Below are 22,459 nucleotides of genomic sequence, written 5' to 3' on the forward strand. Positions count from 1 at the left end.
ATTACATAAATTATCCTTTAATCTTAAAGTTATCTTTTTAAAGAAGCATTTTGAAATATTATACTGTTATTAGTGTATCAGTAAAAATACATTTTTGGAAAATGTTAGGGACAATATTTCCTCAAATTATTAGAAAATAATTAAAAGTTCAAAATTTAAAAATTAAAGAAACTGAAAATTTTGGCTTGCAGAGAGATAAATGCTAAAATATTCATTTTATACAAATGATATTGCAACTATAAATATTAATTTGAATGGAACTGCATCATCTGAAAACTGCTTATGCCTACTCTTCCAACAGATGTACAGCTCCTCCAAGGCACATACAGTACCATCAATCCTCATCATAATCTTTAACAGTGTCTAACACACTTAAGCACAAAAATGCTTGCTGGTTTGCTTGGAAAATGCACATGCAGACATGTTCAGAATTCACCCTTAAACAATAACTTATTAATGGAAATGAATTGATAAAATGCACTCCAGATTGGGCAACAATCAAATAAATTTCATATAGGGAGGACAGGTTTCCTGCCCAGGCCTGGAACCAAAACAGAAGTCAGAAAATCTCATGGGGAAAACCTAGGAGAGAAAAGATTGAAACACAGTTATTAATTATGTGCCACTAGCTTCATGGAAATCAGAATTATTTTATGTATCCACTTCTCAAAGTATTAAATGGATAATAAAGTGCACTATTTCCAAATATGATGAAAGCAATGATTGAGAGGCTTGTATCTTGTTTTTCCTATGTATTACTGCTGTACAACATAAAACCTAGAAAAAAATGCTTTCTGAAAAATTAGTTCCCAGTGCTAATCTCCATAATACTTTGTAGCATGCTTCTTAAATTCACAGAATAAATCCTAGTATTTGGTTGTTTCATGATGACAAGAAGATATCAGATCATGGATAACATTTATAAAAGGCAGTAATACGTGATTTGCATATAATTTATACATCCAATATTATTGAAAAAACTGAAGATACAGAGACTAAGCAGAGAAATGAGTTATCAACATCTCACACTGAACAGTTAGTTTCTGTATTCCAGTTCCCCATGCAAATATACTTATATGCTATATATATTATCCTGTAACTTGCCTTTCCTCTTCCCAATATATCATAAATCTTTCTTGTCATTAAAAACTCTTATCTTATTTCAGCAGTACATTGGTATTTGTGTTTGGTATAATTTACCCTTCTATTTTGCACATTTAGGTGACACATTTTTATTATCGATAACGAAGAACCACTTCATAGAAACACCATTTGTTCATTTATCCAGGCAATCCCTCAGAAAAACTTTCCAGTATGTTTCTTCAAGGGTAAGAACGTTTTAAAGGCTTTGGATACATACTGGACACCTGTTCTGAACCCTTTTGTTGTGGTTTATATCTAAAATGTCCTCCCAAGGTGGAAGGTGACTGGATTATGGGGCACTATCATCATCAATGGATTCACTCATTGATGAGTTCACTAGCTAGGCATGGTGCTAGGAGGCAGGGCCTGGCTGGAAGTGAGTCACGGAGGGTGCGACCTGGAAGAGTGCATTCTTGTCCAGGCTCTTTTCTCACTGGCTGCGGAGATGAGCGGCTTTCCTCCACCCTGCCCTCTCACCATGGGTTTCTGTTTTGGAACCGGCCAACTTGGACTGAATCCAGTGGAAAGCATGAGCCAAATAAACCTTTCCTTCTTTAAACTGTGGGTGTTGGGTGTTTTGTTCCAGTGATGGAAAGGTGATTAATACAACTTTATTGGTTTAAACTTTCACAAGCTTTTATCTCAGGATGTTCCCTCCCCGTATCAGTGAAAATGTCTATTAGTCTTTTAATCTATGCAGACAGATAAAACAGTATCCTACTGTCTTATGTATGAATGCAGTGCTGGGGGACCTAACAAGCCAGGGGCCTCATCTGCTAAATGTTTTCCCTACCACTGAGGGACATCCCCAGGCCTCTAGTGTCCAAGTAAGCATGTAACTGATTTGATACTTATTATCTGTCAGCTGTTCCAATTTATTTTGCCTAGGACAAATGACCTAATGACCCTGTACCTAAATTGCCTTATGTACAGAATGAAACAATCCTACCATGTCTCAAATTATAGTATTATGTGATAATGTGAGTTCTCACATAATAGTTGTGAGGAAATAATATAGGGGTACTTGAGAATTAAATAATGTGCATGGCACCTGGTATATAATAAGATAATAGTAACTATTCTCAGCAATATATTGTTGGCTTTGATATTCATTTTATTTGTGGCAGCATCATATACAATTCATAAACAAAGCCCATTGTTTTGGCAATCTATATGTTTTTTTTTTCAGTGTTAAGGATGGAACCCAGGGCTTCATGCACGATAGGCAAGCATTCTATCACTCAACTATACCCTTTGCCCTTAAAGTGTGTTAATTTGAATCTGGGTTAAGTTAGTTTTAAAGGCTTCTAGAAAGTTTTTTTGTTGGAAAGTATACTGTACTCCTGGAAAGTAGTACTTTATAAAAATTAAAAGTATTGCTTCTATAATCAGCCAAGTAATTACAAAATGTTTAAGCTGGAGGGAAAACAGCAGGTACTATAATGGAAAGAGTGGATATAGGAGCTGCTATCCAGCTAGCCCTGCCTTGGCCACTGCCATGTGGATCACAAGACTTAATACATGGATGTTAAATTCTGATGCCTCTGAGCAGATGTTAGACACAATAATTAGTGTCCATGTTTTAATTATGGCTATTCCTAGGAAAAGCAAATCTCAGTGTACCATCCCAACATTTTAACTTTAGTGAGCAAATATCAAGTTTAAGAGAATGGTAGGAAATAAAGAATTACACAGAAATAATTCTGGAGATCTTTCTTGTGTAAAGAATGGGAGAAAAACATAAGTTCAGGAAATTTAAAGTTAAATAGTTGAACATAGATCTGAACATTTCAAATTTGCAAGACTCACTAGTCACGTCCAGATCCACTAACTTTTTCACCTCTGGGTTCAATCATACATTACACTTAACATGATCATTAAGAGGGTTTCTACATATACTGTAGTTAAACAGTAATGTCCCAATTTTATCTGGTTTATGGCATTTTTCTGTTGAGACTGGATTTAGCTACTTTTATCCTGTATTTGGAATATTACTATTGGGAGATTTTTACTCCTGAAACACATGTAGACTCTTCATTCAAGTGATATCATATTCACTTAAAAACTACTGACATATGAAGCCAGGAGCTTTGGCTTATGCCTGTAACTCTAGTTACTCAGAGGCTGAGGCAGGATCACAGGTTCTAGCCAACCTGGGCAACTTGGGGAGAATCTGACTCAAAAAGTAAGGGCACCCTGGGCCGGGGATTTAGCTCAGTGGTGCCAGCCCCTGCCTTGCAAGTGCAGGGTCCTGAGTTTGATCCCCGGTACAAAAAAAAAAGAAGGGAACCCCTTGTTCGCTTCCCAGTCCTGCACTAAAACCAAAATGAAAAATAACAAAAACAAAAAAGAAATAAAAGTACTGATACATGAATAACCAGTAACGACTAAGGTAACAATGACTGTTAATTACAATTTACAGAACACTTAATATTTATTCCATTACTTAATATTCCCAATTAGAAGGAGAATAGGAAAAAAAGCAGCACAATATATCACATACAGGTACAAATTCCCTATGAATGTTATCATTATGTATATCTAAAATGTATCAATAAAAAATACTCTCAATCACTTTATGAGGTAGGTATTTTTGTACCTTTAACATATGAAGAAACTAAAGTTCACAAATACTAAGCTATTTATGCAAGTTACTGGGGGTAGGACTATAATTTAATTTTCAAAGCAATACTGTTTGCAGAATAATCAGTGAAATGCAATTCAGTCATCCAATTAGATGCAGAATTATATTCCCTATTCTATATGTATATGAATATATATTTTAAAGAATAACCACTTAGTACAGTGTATTAAACTGAAAAACAGAACCTAAAAGAAATATTACTTCTAATTAAGAGTAAGTGTGAAATTTGTCATCAAATAAATAAATTACTTTATATGGATTATCTGTAGAGGAGTCATAGGTAATTTCTTGATATGTTAATTTTGAATTTCACTCAGTATTTTAAAAAATAATAAAAACACTTATTAAACACTTGTTGAACTCATTTAAGTGAAATATCTTGTTGAGTTTGTAATCACAATATTTGTGACTTGGTAATAAAAATGGGAAAACAATCTGAATCTATTTTCATGGCTCATATACACTGAAATGCAAAATGCACAGACATCCCATAAACTGTATGTCTGAGCTTCAAAGAAAGTATAAGAAAGTTGGCACATAGTAAAAATCAATACTGAAAATGTCATTCTATATATTATGATTACAAATAGGCATAATTACACAATATACTTTATATTCATGTCTTAAGCTGTATTTCTAAAAATTATAAATACTTCAGATAGTCATTCATTTTATATTGTACTTTAGTGAAATGAAAATGTGGTTTTATTTAGCTAACTTCTAATATTTAGAATAGTAAAACTGAAAGGAACACTCCAACTAAAGCAATACAAAAGTGTACATTTTAATAAAATGAAATCAATATTTACTTAAGATTGTAAAAACTCCCTTAATTGCAATCTTGATAAAAATTTTTTTAAATTAGGCTCAGTTCTTTGATTTTAAAAGAAAACTGTCATCTAGCTAAGACATTTAGAATATGAACTACTTCCAAAATTTTCCTAGAAAAGGATCTTTTGTATCTGATCTCAATAAACAGATTTAATCTACTTTTCTTCAATACAGTATTTAGGCCACATCTCAAATTAATCTAATAGATCTTACTTTTTAACAGATAAAACTGTTAACATAAAAGCTCTTAAAATTCTTCAGCTTGATATTTCTTTCTCTAAAAATCTATAAATATTAGGCTTCCTACAAAATTCAGTTCACTCCTGTGCATATGACAGGGAAGTATTATACAAATTCTGTTATTTCTCCTCCAACTATCTAGTTACAAAGAGAAAAAAATCAATTTTAGAATAAAGTCCTTCAACTGGCACAATACACTTACCTTTAGCGATTTGTGCCTTCAATCTCCAAAATAACCCTGTTTTCCCTGACACTTCCTAATCTATCTTAGAAAAAAACAGGATATTCCAGGAAGGAATCTGACAGTAGGACACACTAAGAGATTATGTAAAATGGGTTGTCAAACATGATCTTACATAGATTTCGTGTTCAGTTAAAATGTTCCTAGGTGGTGAGGACATACTAAAATGGAGAGAAATCTCTGAAGACAAATTGGTACATTGCAAATTAAAAACTTGAAACTGAAAATTTTGTAATAATTTCTCCCAAAATGGTGCATACTTTTCTTTTTTGAAAAGTTGTAAGATACATTCTTAATTTTGGGTTTTAAGGAACACAATGATAGTTTACACCAAAAATTTCTTATATTTAAATGAAATTGTATGAGGGAAAAGTCTCCTTAAAATGTGTATTATCAAATATATATTGACAAATTTTATTTCTCCAGTGTGGGTTAGGAGAATTCTAAAAGTAAATATCCATAATTGTATCTGAAAAGAATCTAAGTATGGTTAAGCTTAAGCTATCATGTGAACTACTCAATTTGTCATTTTATTTTAAAAGTGTAGATTTTATTGAAAGATATCTGATTTTGGCTTTGAAGATACAGGTTCAAGGTCTCTTCGTTATTCCAGAAACTGTTTATAATGTTTATAATTTCAACAGTACCCTAAAAGTTTTTCCAACAGGAAGTTTCAACCTATTGAACAAAACATATGCTCACACTCTGATGTTCATTTCAGCAGCATTTGTCTCTGTGAAGCACATCAAATTCACTCAAAAATCAAATGGCTGATCTGATAGAATGATTTATTTTCTCATTATAGGAAAGTCATGAGTGACTTGTTCTGAGGTATGTTTTTCAGCTATGAAGGACATCTATTAGAAAGCTCCACACGTGAAGGTTTCTCTTTAGGTGATAACATTTTATGGCTGAACAGTTTCTGCAGGTACCAAGTTCCCAGTTGTATCCAACTGCATACATTTACACGTGCATGCAGACACAGGACACTCTGCATGGTCCCTAAAAAAAAAAAAGGTCAAAAAACAGTTAAAAATCCAAATTACAGTACATGAACACATTTATCTATATCTATCTGTAATGCAAGTTTTCAAAATGGCATTGAAAACCCCAAGGAGAAAAGCTTTAAAAGCATCAAAATTAGAAATGACTGCCAAGTTGAACTTGGGATAGAAAATTATTAAAAAATGAATAGCTTCGCTTTCTATATATACAGTAAGATATCTCCTTTATAGATAAGGTGACAGGGATATGCTCAAGTTTAATTAAAGCCAATTAAATGAGTTGGGTATCAGTGCTATAGCTATGAGATATGCACAAGGCAAGTGGTAGTGTCCAAAATAAAAGCTGAAGGTCTTGAGAGTCTCCACTGCATGAGGTGCTTTCCTACCACATAGCAAGTTTACTTAGAAAAGAACCAGTGCAATTTGTATGTTCTCTTATCATTACATTTGTAATTCAGTTACATGATAAATTATAGGATACATAGTCAGAAAAACTGTAAATATTGCCTCTAATAAAATTACATAATGATACTCATTTAACACGTACAAAATACATTTTATTTAACTATTATCTTATAGATTAAGATCACATAGGCTATCTAGTGTTAGATATGTTGATCTTACCTTTACTAACTCAAATGATAGTAAAAAAGAAATTCATCCTTTTGCTATACAGTAATAGCATAAAATAATAATGTGAACTATTTAGAGGGCAATCTGCCTTATGTGCTGTAACTCTAAGATTATTAAAGAAAGAATGTACTGATTACCTGAACCAACTAAGCATGTGTCCAGCATGTCCACCATGCCTGCAATTGTGACACCATGTAAACCAGTTGTTAAATTGAGCTAATTTTTTGTCCTTGCTCAAGTCAACTTTTTCATCTGATTTGGATCCTCCTATGGAAAAGGAAAACTCTATTTATTCACTATATTATAATATTAAGTTTCTTAAGAGGTATACCTAAAACAATGTTCAAAATACAAATTTCACATCACGTGGAAACACTGATTTGGATGCTAGGGTGTAGAGTTTTACTCAACAATAAAGACAGATAATTATTATCTATACAAACCCTGTCAAAAAAGACAAAAAAGAAATTTCCCATTGTATTTCACAAGGCTGATGATACATCTTGCTAACAAAACCAGACAAAAATAAAATGAATAAGGAAGATTATAGACCCATCTCCCTCCTGAACACATATAAAAATCCTGAGTGTAAAATATGAGCAAATAAAATCTCACAATAACATAATCCTATGATTTAGCAATTCTACTTCTTGGTAAACGTACTAGAGAAACTTTTACATATGTCAATATGAGACATGTATCTTAACAAATGTTCTTTAATAAATAGTCCTGAGGAAACTCACTATCCATATGTAGAAGACCGAATCTAGACCCCTACTCTCACCATGTCCTAAACTAAAATAAAAAACTAAATGTTACAACGGAAACCATCTGCTGGAAGACAAAATAGGTAAAACTCTTGAAGACCTAGGCATAGGCAAGGACTTTCTGAACAGAACACCAAACTGCACAAGAAATAACACAAAGTAAGAATCGACAAATGAGAGCAAATCAAATTAAAAAGCTTCTGCACAGCAATCAACAACCACTAGAGTAAGAGACAACTAACAGAATGGGAAATTTTTGCTAGCTATTCCTTAGTCAGAAGACTAATACCTAGAATATATAAAGTAGTTAAAAAATTAGATCCTCCCCCAAATAAAAGACCTAATAAAAAAATGGACATCTGAAATGAACAGACATTTGTCAGAAGAAGTCCAAGTGGCCTATAAATACATGAAAAAATATTCAACATCTCTGGCTATCAGAGAAATACAAATGAAAATGACATGGATGTTCCATCTTACTCCAGAAAGAACGGCTCTCACCAAGAAATCAAATTGTAAATAACAAATGCTGGCAAGGATGCAAGAACAAAGGTACCTTTCTACATTGTTGATGGGAATGTAAGCTAGTACTGGAAATCAGTACCAACTCTCCACAAAAAAAGTAATCATTATGCACTGTAGACATGTATTAAAAAAAAAAGTAAATTAAAAAAAAAGGAATGTTCATAGCAGCATTATTCCTAATAGTAAAAATCTGGAAATGACCAAAGTGTTTATTAATAGCAAAGTGTAGAAACTGTCTCAGTCCTAAATAGAACACTTAATAGTAGTAAAAAATAAACTCCAGCTAAATTCCTCTGCATGACTGAAATTAAAAAAAAAAACCCCAAAAGTTTAATATTGAGCAAAAAAACGTGAGTCAAGGAAAAAATTCTGTAGGTCCTTTATATAAAATTCAAAACAGGAGCAAAAAAAGTGAACATATAATAAGGTTATACATACAACGCAGAGACTAATTAACATGCAATTTAGGAAGGTGGCAACCTCTGGAGCGGAGGAAAGCGGAGTCACTAGACGTTTGACTTATTGTATATAATACATATGCTAATATTCATATTATGGTTCACCAAAATTTAAACAAAAATATATTATTACATATGCATGTTCATAATGTTCAACTCTGTATCTCTATGTACCTTTTTTGTGTTCAGAAAATGGCCATTCTAGTACTTTAGGTTATGTCATTGTGTTGTTCTAAAACAAAAAAATCAAGTTAAAATATTGGAAAAATAAGTAAAAATATTAGGCCTACTTAAGCAATTGTTACCTGCTAGAATATGATGTATAGATAATCATAATCAAAATTTCATTTAGGCACTGCTCTCACACTTTTAACCACTACAAAACTGGCCTTAAAACCAGAGAGTTTAAAAACATATTCATCTATTTTTGCTTATGATATGAAAGTAAAAGAATGCATAGTAGTATGTATTTATTTAGTGGTAGGGGATAAACCCAGGGCTTTTGCACTGGTCTACATTCTCAGCTGTTTTTAAAATTTTTTGAGACAAGGTCTTGCTAAATTGCTTGGGTTAGATTCAAACTTGCAATCCTGACTTGTTTCCCAGAGTACTGGGGTCACAGGCATGCCACCAAACCCAGGTTAATATTTAAGAAGATGTAGTTTTAATCTTTGGCAAGTTGAAACCCAATTTTTCCAGCACCATTTATTAAAGAGGCTATCTTTCCTCCAGTGAGTGTTTGACTCCTTTGTCAAAAATGAGGTGGGTGAGGGTGTCTGGAGTTGTTTCTGCATCTTCTAATCTGTTCCACTGGTCCTCAGGTCTGTTTCACAGCCAAAACTATGGTGCTTTTATCACAGTAGCTTTGTAGTATAGCTTCAAGTTGGGGATTGTGATACCTCCTACCTTGTCTTATTGCCTAGAATTGCTTTTGCTGTATCTCTCACCATGCACTAAACCAAAATCAAAACATTAAAGATCTAAATATTAAAATAGAAACACTAAGCTTGCTGGAAGATAGGTTAGGTAGAACTCAATGAACACATTGGTGTAGGAAAAGATTTTATGAACAAAACCTCAGTTGCTTGTGAACTAACACAATCAACAAGTGGGATCTCTTATTAAAAACCTTCTGCAAAATAAGTAAATAAATAAATAAATTTAAAAAAAATAAAAAGCTTCTGCACAGCAAGAGAAACCACTAAGAGTGTGAAGAGACAACTCACATTGTGGGAAAAAATTTTCACCAACAGTCCTTCAGACAAAGGACTGTTATCTAGAATATATAAAGAACTTAAAAAAACCAGACCTCCCAAATTTAAAGACCCAATCCAAAAATGGGCATCTGAAATGAACAGACATTTTTCAGACAAAGAAGTAGAAATAGCAAATAAACATATGACAAAATGTTCAACATCATTGGTCATTCAAGAGATGCAAATGAAAACAATGCTGGGATTCCACCTCACTCCAGAAAGAATGGCTGCTATCATGAAATCAACCAATAACAAATGCTGGTGGGGCTGTGAGGAAAGAGGAACCCTGCTCCACTGCTGGTGGGAGTGTAGACTGGTGCAACCACTGTGGAAATCAGTATGGAGATACCTCAAAGAAGTAGGATCGGAAGTCCCATTTGACCCAGCTATTCCCCTGCTGGGTATCTTCCCCAAAGAATTAAAAGAATCATACCACAGTGATATATGCACCCATGTTCATGGCAGCACAATTCACGATAGCTAAAACTTGGAAGCAACCCAATTGCCCATCAGCTGGAGACTGGATAAAGAAAATGTGTGTTTTTTTAAAAAAATAAAATGGAGTATTACTCAGCCATGAAGAATGAGAAACTAGAGACATTTATAGCTAAATGGATGCACATTGAGGCGATATTCTTAAGTGAAATAGGACACACATGTGGTAAATACCAAACAGTTTCTCTAGTGAGAAACTGAAAATGTAAATAAGGACTAAAAGATGTAACAGATAATGTGAAATAGATAATGTGAAAGAAAAGGGTCAAAGGGGAAGGGGAAGTGGGAAGGGTAGGGGAAAAGAAGGGAATGGAATTAATATGAGAAAAAAATGGAAACAAAGTCTTTGTTGATAGGGAGGGGTAGAGGGCTTGCAGAGAGGGCAGGGGAATGGGGAAAAAATAAGAACCACAATGGATTATGTAAAGGTGCAAATTTCCAATGATGATTGTCATTATATTGTATACCTTAAATGTACCAATAAAATTAATTAAAAAATATTTAAGAAAATGTAAATACAATGAAACTGTTTATAAGTTACCAACAATCTTTTTAAGTACTGGGGATCCAACTCAGGACCTTGTGCTTGCCAGGCAGGCGTGGTGCTACTGAGCTACATTCCCAGCCCTTTAAAATGCACAGAACAAACTATTCCTTATCTTTTTTTGATGAAACTGGAACTATTAAGGGTTACTCTATTGCAAAGGGAAAAGGCTTATTTTTAAGATCAAGTGACTTTAAATTTTAAGAGGCAGTAAATTATAAAGATAAGTGATACAGAATATCTGAGGAAAACTAGAGTTCACTTTCATAATTTCAAATTAAGAAGAGTAAGAAGGAAACCAGTGCACAATCTAACTTTTAACAAATATGTCACTATCTAGAACCCTTTGTCCAGCCTGGACTGCAGTGAGTAAAGAATTAACTTGGTCCACATCTAAGATATATAATATAATGTGTAGAAGTAATAAAACTTCCTTTAAAAATATTTTTAATAGTTTAATAGCTGAAAAACTATTACTGATCATTACATTTTCCTTGCCAAGCTGCACAAGTGCATGTAACATCCTGGGTTTCCACAGGACTGGCTGTGTGTGGGTACAGGAAGTGAAGTTAGCACTGCACTGCACCCTTCCCTCAACAGTATTCCACTGTCACCTATGCAGCTCATGCTGGAGCATGCACAGCTGAGTTATGAAAAATGTTGCTAAAACAATCACATAATAATGTTAAAAGTTTATGATCTTGTGGGGTTACAGCACTAGATGTTCTGGGCCACATGTGCCCAAGAGTTACATGAACATGCCTGATCTAGAAGTTACGCTCTATGAAGGCAGATATGTTTTGTTCACTATATTTCTACTACTTAAAAGAACAAGTACTGGGCCAAGGATTTAGCTCAGTGGTTCTGCCACCTGCCTTGCAAGCACAAGGTCCCAAGTTCAATCCCTGGTACCAAAAAAACAAAAACAAAAACAAAGAACAAGCACTAATAAATATTTTGTTAAATAATGTTTATAATTTATAATCTATATAGTGATATTAATTAGAACTGTTTGAATAGAGTCCTAATCTTCACTACACAACTGAGTATAAAAATATGCAAATCTCAGTTAAATAAATAAGTTTATGGAAATCTTAATTATTTGGATCATGAAACATGATGGGTGGATGCAATTGTTGATTAAAGGCAAAGCACCAGAGATGATTGTATATCAGAACTTTTAGGCTGCCATGAACCAGCATTTGATTTCTATTAGGTCCCGTTTTATTTTAGAACTATGATTCTTCTGATAAAAATAATATGATTATTCTAACTTAAAGAGCTCAGAAATGTCTTTATAAAGATCACATTCAAAATCTAATTCTCCTATACTATTTCCTAACAGTCTATTTCTGATAAGAAAGTGCATTGTACACAATGCACTTAATACTTCCATACACTCTCTGTACTTTACTTACCAATCTCTATCCCAATTCACATTGTTCAATATTACTCTACACCTGGCACAGCTTCCCTAAAATTTCACATATTTAAATCTATTAAATGTTAATGCACTAGCTGAAATGGAACCTTCTTTCTGAAGCTTTCCAGGTATCTTTCAGTTAGAAGTAATGTTTCTCTCTTTCAAAATTCCTCACATTTTCTTTATTCATCCTAGGGGCTAGGTATGTTTCAAAATTCAGACTGCTTTGGGATTTTAGAAAAATAATAAAGAACAAATATTTATTGTATAATACCTCTAGGGAAGCCTGAGGCTGCAAGCAGTAACCAAACACACTGACAATTTTGCAGTGAGATATATGAATACTCACAAATAAACGAGACAGAGATCCTACCAGCTTCTTGTCAATTCTAAATCTAAACAGGTTGTGCTGCCAAATGAGATTAATATAATCCATTTTTTAAAAAAAATCCATTCTTTTAAAACTCTGGATATTCAGATCTTTCTAAAGATTTTGGAAAGACAGATAAGGCACTATGGACCAGTAATTATTTTCTAGAACATATGATTTTATATTATTCATGTTTATTGTATGCCATAAGTTCCATGAGGCTGATTCCTCTAAATACATGAGCCTTATTTCTTGCAATACATAAATTACTTCTGAAGCAAATCTAGAAATTGTGAAATATGAAAAAAAGTTGAGATCTGATTAACCTGAATGTTCAATATTTATTGTAAAAGTCACCATAACAGAGTTTGAAATATTATATGATTTAATTTTCAAGTTCTAGAAAATTACTGTTATCTTCTTTCAAAAAATATAAAGGACTAAAAAAGTACTATCTAATAAAAAAGAATAGCACACAAGTGTATTTAGAAGGCAAATAATCCCTATAACTTTCTGAGACCTATAGTCCAGAGAGTTACTAAATTTAACTATTTCTGTATATCCCAGTTCACACAGATATATGACTTATTTATGCTATATTTTACTCCTTGTTCTTTCACTGTAGTAAATAATCCAAACTGTTACTTTTTTATTTATTAGGACCAAGGCCATATAGAAAAACTGATCCGCACATAACATAAAAATTCTTAATGAAAACTTAAATCAAACTAAAATGTACATCTAAAAGCATTAAATATTGCCTTCACTTGTTAAAAAAGGCAAGCATCAGGCTGGGGATTTAGCTCAGTGGTTTTGCTGCCTGCTGAGCAAGCGCAAGGACCCGAGTTCGATCCTCAGTACCAAAAAAAAAAAAGGCAAGCATCTACATTGAAAAATAATGACTCAGTCAATGATATTAGCAAGTCTTTCACATATATTAATAAAAGAAGCAGACTGCTTACATGAAAAAGCTGCAGACTAAGAAACTATCAGAAACAGAAAGCAGCTCTGGTCCAGAAGAGTGGACCTTTGACTTACAAACTCAATTTGTTTGAGAGGGCTGGTTGTTAACTCAAGTTGGTCAACTGAAGGCTCAGGCTCCTCTACACAGCCTTCAAAGTCTCTTTCCTATATACAGGCAGACCTCAGTGTCCTTAGAGAGACACTGGCCCAGGATTTCTCAATTGACCCCACACAGGAAAGGATGTTGTAATGTTCCTTCCAGAACTCAGAACTCTGTAAAGGTTAAATCTGTATCTGAGACCATCTAGAAGCACAAGCAGCTGGAATTTAGGTCATAACTTAAGGCTTTGTTTGTAAGTTAAAACAAAAATTCTGGCCCACTATCACCACTCTTGTTCAATATAATTCTGGAAATATTAGCCACAGCAATTAGAAAAGAGAAAGAAATAAAAGGAACAAAGACAGGAATGGAAGAAGTCAAACTGTCACTATTTGCTGACAATATGATACTTTACATAGACGACCCAAAAAACTCCACCAAAAGACTTCTAGCCTTAATTGACAGAGTAGAGTAGCTGGATACAAGGTCAGTTCTCAAAAAACAATAGCCTTCTTGTACACAAATAACAGACTCATTGAGAGAGAAATTAGGGAAACAATTGCTTTTACAAAAGCATCCAAAAAAATGAAATATCTAGGAATCAATCTAACAAAGGAAGCAAAAGATCTCTACACTGAAAACTACAGCACTCTGAAAAAAGAGATCGAAGAGGATTCAAGAAAATGGAAAGACATCCCTTCTTCCTGGGTAGGAAGAAACAATATAGTGAAAATGGCCATACTTCCAAAACTACTATATAGATTTAATGCAATGCCGACGGAAATTCCAACAATATATTTCACAGAACTAGAGAAAACAATCCAAAAATTCATTTGGAACCAGAAGAGACCTAGAATAGCTAAAGCAATTCTAGGTAACAGACATGGCAGGGGGTATCACAAATCCCACCTTGAAACTATACTACAAAGCTACTGTGATAAAATCAGCATGGTACTGGCAAAAAAACAGATCTGAGGATCAGTGGAATAGAAGAGAAGATACAGTAACAACTCCAGATATACTCAGCCACCTCATCTTTGACAAAGGAGCCAACCATCCTCACTGGAGGAAAGATAGCCTATTTAATAAATGGTGTTGGAAAAACTGGATTTCAACCTGTCAAAGATTAAAACTAGACCCATACCTATCACCATGCACTAAACTAAGATTGAAGTGGATTAAATATCTAAATATTAAGACAGAAACACTAAACTTTCTGGAAGATAAGTTAGGTAGAACTGTTGAAGACACTGGCATAGGAAAAGACTTTATGAACAAAACCTCAGTAGCATAGGAACTTGCACAAAGAATCAATAACTGGGATCTCATTTATTAAAAAGCTTCTGCACTGCAAGAGAAACCACCAACAGAGCTAAGAGACAACCTACAATGTGGGAAAAATTTTTTAGCAGCTATACCTCAGACAAAGGATTACTATCTAGAATATATAAAGAACTGAAAAAAATCAGACCCCCCAAATTTAAAGACCCAATTCAAAAATGGGTATCTGAAATGAACAGACATTTCTCAAAGAAGTAAAAGCAGCAAACAGACATGAAAAAATGTTCAACATCACTCATCATTCGAGAGATGTTGATGAAAACAACACTGACATTCCATCTCACCCCAGAAAGAATGGCTGCTATCAAGAAATCAATCATTAACAAATGTTGGTGGGGTTGTGGGGAGAAAGGAGCCCTTCTCCATTGTTAGTGGGAGTGCAGACTGTTGTAACTACTGTGGAAATCATTATGGAGACACCTAAAGCAACTAGGACTGGAAGTCCCATTTGACCCAGCTATTTCCCTGCTGGGTATGTTCCCAAAAGAATTAAAAGACTCATACCACAGCTATATACGTGCACCCATGTTTACAGCGGCACAACTTGTAATAGCTAAAGCTTGGAAACAGCCCAATTGCCCATCAACTGGAAACTGGATAAAGAAGATGTGTTTTTTTTTTTATAAAATGGAGTACTACTCAGCCATAAAGAATGAGAAACTAGAGACATGTATAGCTAAATGGATGCATATTGAGGCCATACTCTTAAGTGAAATAAATAGGACACACATGTGTAAATACTGAATAGTTTCTCTGGTGTGAGAAACTGAAAGTGTAAATAAGGGTTAAAATGATTAAAACAAATAATTGATAATTTCAAATACGAAGAAAAGTTCCAAAGGAGTAGGGGAAGTGGGAAGGGTAGGGGAAAGAAGGGAAAGGAAAAATTATGAGAAAAGGAAAAATTGGAAACAAAGTCTTTGTAAATAGGGAAGGGTGGAGGGGGTAAAGGGAGGGCTGGGAATGGGGAAAAAATAAGAACCAAGATACATCATGTACAGGTACAAGTACCCAATGATAAATGTAAATGTACTGTATACCTAAAATGTACCAATAAAAGAATTTAAGGAAAAAAAAAAAGGGAAGTCAGAACAATTAAAGAGAAAATATGGAGCAGAGACATACAGCCTGGAAGGACAATTAAAATTCTGTCAACCATTCAGCTCTTTGTAGATTCCCAGATGACTTGCGTTTAGTAGCTATCCAGGTGGCTGGCTGAGGTTTTCACCTATTACCACGTTTCTGGCATCCTAAAACAGTGGGCTACAAGCCATTTTTGCAGAAAAGTGAGAGTTGAACCATTACTAATTGTCTACATAATCAAGTGGAGACCTTGAGGATTTTTATTCAATGACTTGTGGCTTTTCATAATAAAAAAGCAAAACGAGTCACTGAGAAGATGGTAAATTTATTTGTAGCTCCCTAGAAACTCTTCTCCTTCTACAGAAGGCAGATGAAAAGGTTAATTCTCAGCTACCTGAGAAGCTGGGACACCTGGGCTCAATAACAGAATTTCTTTGCAATCCAAAAGGCTGACTCTATCCTATCAGAAAGAACTCAAAGCCTAACTGAAAAAGAATTAATAATGTGGAACAGGGAATAATTTGACAGAGTAGAGAAAATTCCATTTTTAACCTATTCTGCACTGTGGGAAACAGTGACTAATGTGGTCTGAGTATGTGAGCAAAGGTTTGGAAAAAAAAAAACCCATATGAACCAAGTAAGAGGCAGGGAATAAGAAATGCCTGGTTCTTACCACTGTTAAGTGATTTTGAAATTCTGTCATCAATGCATAATGGAGAGTAAAAACAACTCAATATATCTGAATCTTCACAGACATAAAGGTATGTCTATATTTTAAATATACACATTTCTACTATGTCATTTCATCGTTGCCATGAAATTTATTGTGCCAATCCTCAGTTCTTTTATGTTTCTTGCTGTCCACAATCATTAAAAACAAATGGGTTAATAAAAAAAAAACCCCAAAAAACCAAAAAACCAAAATTCTGGTCATAACCCAAGCTGTTTGTATGTCAGGGTCCACTGTAACTCAAGGGTCTACTGTACTGTACTGTAAATAGAGCTAAAGTAATACTTTTAATGCAGATTTTATAAATTAGAGGGATCACAAAAGCTTTCAAACCAGTAAAATGCCCTTTCTTAGAAACAACACAAACAGGCCAGTTGTATATATTTCAATATTAACTCAATTATATAAGAACAATTCAAGCTCAGAAAAAATTTTCTGTAGAATTATGTCATACCAGGACAGCTAGAAACAGGTGTTCCCATATTAATGAGGCAAAGAGCACATCGAGGAAGGGGTTTTCGACAGCCAGGGCAGCTTGTGACTTTAGACTTTGTTGGGGAGCCACTCACACCATACTGACTAAAACCTCTGCCCTGATGAGGCACAGATGAACAGCTGTAGGAGATGGACTTGCCACAGAAATTACAACTCACAAACACCTACAAAACAAATGAGAAGAGAAATAAATGTGATGCAAATCATAAAGATGATAAAGTTTTAACCAAAAAATTATTTTATAGTATCTTAAAAACCATCTGAGGGCTGGGGATTTAGCTCAGTGGCACCACGCCTGCTTTGCAAGTGCAAGGTCCTGAGTTCGATCTCCAGTACCAAAAAACAAAAAACAAAAAACCATCTGACACTGCAAAATGACTTATCTGCTAAATCTGATTAGCTCTCATTTATAATCACCCCTTAGTTACAATACATGGGTAGCTCCTTTCTGTTATCTTCAGTTATATTCTTCCAAATACCATTGATATTGCTGGAAAATTAGGAACTTCAGACCCTGACATTTTAGATTTAACAAAGACATTAGAATTCACATGGCCATTTAAAATATCCTCTGACTTTTTAAAAAAGTTCAGCGATGTAATCTTCTGAACAAAATTTCCTTATAAAGAAAACAGTCTGTTCCTAAAATAAAAAGGAGTTAAGGATCCTTAAAGACAAATTGTTAAAATTTTAGAATAGCAGCAGTATATGGTATTCATTTGCTTTTATAGTAAATGCCTCAGTTTTTATTATACAGATTATTAACATATACAATAGCATATCATTTTACAATACTCTGGTTGCTTTAATATAAGCATATTAATTTCTCAATTTCCTAAAATAAGAGCACCATCCAGTGCCCATATTGAGGAAAACCTAATCCTTAATGTCTAAACTAAGATAAAATGATCTTAGATCATGTGTCCCAGTGAAAGGGAATTTCTAGGCAAACAGATAAATTTCTAACAAAAAAATAACTAAATTTGACTACTATGAGTTAACTGTGTTATTAAGCAACTATGAGTTAACTAGCTAACTATGTTCTTTGTAGAATGTACCTGAGTAGCCACTACAACTTCTGTAATCTATCACCAAAAGAGCGTAACGGACTTAGAAAGTCCTGCCAAGAACTCCCCCCACAATGCACTGCTTTGTGTAAACTCTGCTTGCTATATTCCCAGGGAAACGCCAATGAAATTAAGATGTAAAAAATGTCAAATAACTAACCAAACAAAGACTGCCAAATACTCTGCTTCCGTACTTCCTGCTTGCAACCCTATAAAACTGGCGGCTCACTGATATTCTGGGCTTGACTTCTTTGGGAGCAATCCTAGTCAGGTCCATTAATGTAATAAAAAAGTTGTACAATGCCTCCTGCCTCCCTGGGTGTCTTCCTTCCCAGATTCAGTTTGCTACACCACTAGGACAGCGGTGGCAAACTTATGGCCCATGTGCCACAGTGGGGTGTCTGCATCACTGAAAGCTCTAAATGGTTCACCATCACAGTCCTAGGATACTGATTCCATGGTTTTTAAACTAGCGCTAAAAGAAAAAAAGATTTCCATGTACAATTAGACATATAAAATGCATATACTATTAAGTTAAAAAAATTTCCCCAAATCCTGCTTTATTGCACATTAAGAGTGCAGAAAACTACATAGATGGGATTTCTAATATCACATTAATAGTTTAGATTCTGAAAGGCCTTGACACATATTGGAAAACTTCATACAACCCCAGGATTTAGGCTTTCCTAAGATCCTCTGGACTTCTGTAGTTTGTTCCATCTCAGACTAATGCTCAACCGCCTAGTATGATTGTTAGGACTGGCAGAACCAAAGAACAGGAAGATCAAGAGTAAGTACAATCTGAAATAGACATCAATGGGAACTTGATACAAGCAAAAGAATGAGCTGAAAATAACTTATTAAATTGAAATAAAACATGTTATCATTTGATTCTCTGTAAAACAATGTTCTTACCTGTGCTAATGGCTTGGAACTGGGATCCAACTTACTCCTGTGAATATCAAATTCAGCTCGTTTGTGCCAAAACCTCCAAGCATCTAATAAATTTCTATAATTCTCAATCCAGTACTGGACTCTTTCATCTTTCAGAACATCTAAAGGTGAGCCCTAAAAAGAACACAAATTATTTCCGTTGTTTAAAATGTTCTGTTTAACCCAGAGGATTCTGTGTAACATGGGAGTACGAGTCAGACAGAAGAAACAGTCCCCCTTTTTGCCAAAAGTTGTTTCCTAATGAGGATACAGATAACGGATAGAAGCTCCATTAATTTACCTCAAGCTGGTCTTCTCTAATGATATAAATATACATCACAGATACCATACTGGCTAGGGAAGTGTAATTCTCTTTTAGTTGAGTTTAAGGAGCTGGGAACAAACAATTCACCTCCATGGTTGAATAGTGATGTGAAAAGTTTTGTCCTAACTATTAAAACCTCTGGGTTCATAAACTCTTTACTAGTTTATCCAAATACACACCAAAATTTCTCAATCACATATAAATGAGTACGGAGCCTTATTCTTCATATCTAGCAAGGTACTATAAATGGAAATGCTGTTTTTGAACACCTATCATCTGTAAATTAATCTATTCTTTCTCTTGCCTCCAATTAAAATATATTTTTTTTTTACTTAACAAAAAAAGAAAGAAAACAAAAACCAAACATTTTCTTGACCCCCCCCCCCACAGGGCATAATGCAAAGTAACAATTTTTTTCTTAAATTTACTGGAGTTTTGGAGTTCTCATTAAGAACTTCTTTTCTCTTTCTTTCTTCTTTTTTTTTGTACCAGGGATCAAACTCAGGACCTTGCGCTTGTGAGCCAGGCACGGCACCACTGAGCCTGTCTTTCTTTTTTCTTTTCTTTTTTTTTTTTTAACAGTACTATGGATTGAATTGAACTATATCCTCAGTCTTTTAAAAAAATTTTTACTTTGAGAAAGGGTCTAAGTCTCTAAGTTTCCCAGGCTGGGCTTGGAATTGTGATCCTCCTGCCTGAGTCTCTCAGAGTCCTGAGATTGCAGGCATGTACCACCATGCCCAGCTAAGACTTCAATTTCTTGGTGGTAAGAATTTTCCTTAACCTGTATTTTCCTTAACCATACTAGATGGTAGCTGTGACATTCTACATTTCATCTATGCTTGGTTTCAATTTTTGTAGAAGGCTTTTAGCTCTGTCTAGGAAATCCTCCTGAACTTTACATGATACAGAAAGCAGAGAAAGACTACTTGTAATACCTTGGACATGAGTTTGAATCCCAGTTTTCCCAGTCCTACTTGAGGCCAGACAGAAAAGGAAAATAATATTAGAAAAAAAACTAGCAAACATTTTACTTATGGGAAAAGAATAGAAGCCTGTAACAGTTAATAAAATCTATCTTTAGATATTCAATCAAAAGCATGAGCCTGTCTTTCATCTATTAAGTATTAATTTCATGATCAGTTAAATTTAGCAAAAAATGTGAAAAACTCATAATTTTATTTCTTAAAAAAAAGAAAATATCTACTTTAGTCTTAAATATGGCCAATTAAGCAAAACTAAGTACTAAAGTAGTGTATTATCCCTGGTTTTAAAAAAAATTCACAGAGCTGGGTATGGTGGTGTAAACCTGTAATCCCAGCATCCCTCAAGGCTGAGCCAGGAGGATCACAAGTTCAAGCCTAGTCTGGGCAGCTTAGTGAGACCCTGTCTCAAAAATTTAAAAAAAGGGCTGTGGATGTAGCTCAGTACAAATGCCTTGGGTTTGAGCCCCAGTACTGGGGATGGGGGTGGGGATCACAGAAAAACTAGGTGTCATCATACCCTCTTCCTGGTTTCATGGCACTAAAGATGAACTAAAAAGACGGCAGTAAGGACAAATTAAAAAGAATTTGGTCAACTCATATTTGGTATGGCTTCTCTAGACCTGCCCTGATAAAGCCTAAAATCACCAAAATCTGTAGAGGAAATAGTTCAGAGATTAGTCTGACCAAACCAGTAGGGCTTGGGCAATAACTTGGGCTTCTCACAGATTCACAGTAACAAAAAGGAAGGCCAAAATTCATCAACAAGTAACTGAACTCTCAAAAGTAATAATAATCATTATTTTTCAGAAAAGGATCAAAGTAGCCAGATCTACATAATATGTATACGATGCCCAATAGTCAATAAAGAAATCACTAGACATATAATAGGCAAATGTGCTTCAAAGTAAAGGAAAAGGAGGTCAACAGAATTAAAAATAAAATAACTGATACATTAAGATTTAGCAAAGACCAATGCAGCAGGTTCAAAAAAAGTATTCTATGACTGACAAACACAATAGCTGAAATTAAGAATTTGCTGGAAACCTTAATAGCAGATAAGAGATACAGAAGAATCAATATATAAATCAAGGAAAATAATTCAATCTGAAGAACAAAGCCCTCACCCCAGACTCGAACCTTAGGCACTTATGGACAATATCAAATGGTTTAATATCTACATCATAAGAGTCCAAAAACAAAAAAGAACAAGATTGGAGCAACAAAAAATATTTAAAGAAATAATGAATGAAAATTTCCCAAATCTGGTGAAAAACACTAACAGGCACAAGAAGCAAAACCATTAACAGATATAAGAAGCTAAATGACCTACAAGCAGGATTAAAAAATGACAACTAGGCACATGAGTATAATACTGTTGACAAGCAAAGATAAAGAGAAAATCTTGAAAGAAGCCCAAGAAAAAAATGAATGATCAACAGGGAGACAAAGAAGAGCAGACTTTTCATCAAAAATAACGGGGGCTAGATAATATGAGGCTACCTCTTTTAAGTGTTGAAAGGAAAAAAAAGATGAACTAGACATTTTCAGTTAAAAATTAAAAGCTGAGGGAATTCTTCACGTATACTATGAGAAATGCTAAAGAGAAAGACCAAAGGGAAAAGATACCAGGTGAAACAGAAGGAATGAAGAATGCCAGAAATAGCAAATAAGTGAATAAATACAAGGTCATTTCCTTTCAACTCATAAAAGACACAATTTTTCAAAAACAAAAATAGTAACACTGAATGTTAAGTTTCTTCTAATATATGTGGTGTAATAAAAATACAATAAATGATTAAATATAAATTTAAAAATTTATTTCAGTAAAAGATACACTACCATTAACTCCACCCTACCCTCAA

General features: G+C 34.2%; 1 protein-coding gene across 7 annotated transcripts in view; it reads right to left on the reverse strand.

Annotated features, from left to right (window-relative positions):
* Positions 1-5,861: 5,861 nt before the first annotated feature.
* Positions 5,862-22,459, reverse strand: part of Mios (meiosis regulator for oocyte development) — a 37,795-nt gene continuing 21,197 nt past the window's right edge. For 6 of the 7 annotated variants that reach the window (XM_087204684.1, XM_004862733.4, XM_021242835.2 and 3 more), the window contains 4 exons: positions 19,269-19,421; positions 17,246-17,450; positions 6,874-7,003; positions 5,862-6,101 (listed from right to left, as the gene is read on the reverse strand). In XM_087204684.1, coding sequence (XP_087060810.1) covers positions 6,005-6,101; positions 6,874-7,003; positions 17,246-17,450; positions 19,269-19,421 — 585 coding nt within the window. In that variant the 3' untranslated portion in view covers positions 5,862-6,004. Of the gene's footprint in view, positions 6,102-6,872; positions 7,004-8,660; positions 8,719-17,245; positions 17,451-19,268; positions 19,422-22,459 lie in introns of those variants that run through there. The other variant, XM_087204685.1, reaches the window with a different exon arrangement.

The sequence above is a fragment of the Heterocephalus glaber genome, unplaced genomic scaffold (genome assembly GCF_053883595.1).
Source record: "Heterocephalus glaber isolate CG9 unplaced genomic scaffold, H.glaber_assembly_v1.0 deba00000546, whole genome shotgun sequence".
Taxonomy (NCBI): Eukaryota; Metazoa; Chordata; class Mammalia; order Rodentia; family Bathyergidae; genus Heterocephalus; species Heterocephalus glaber.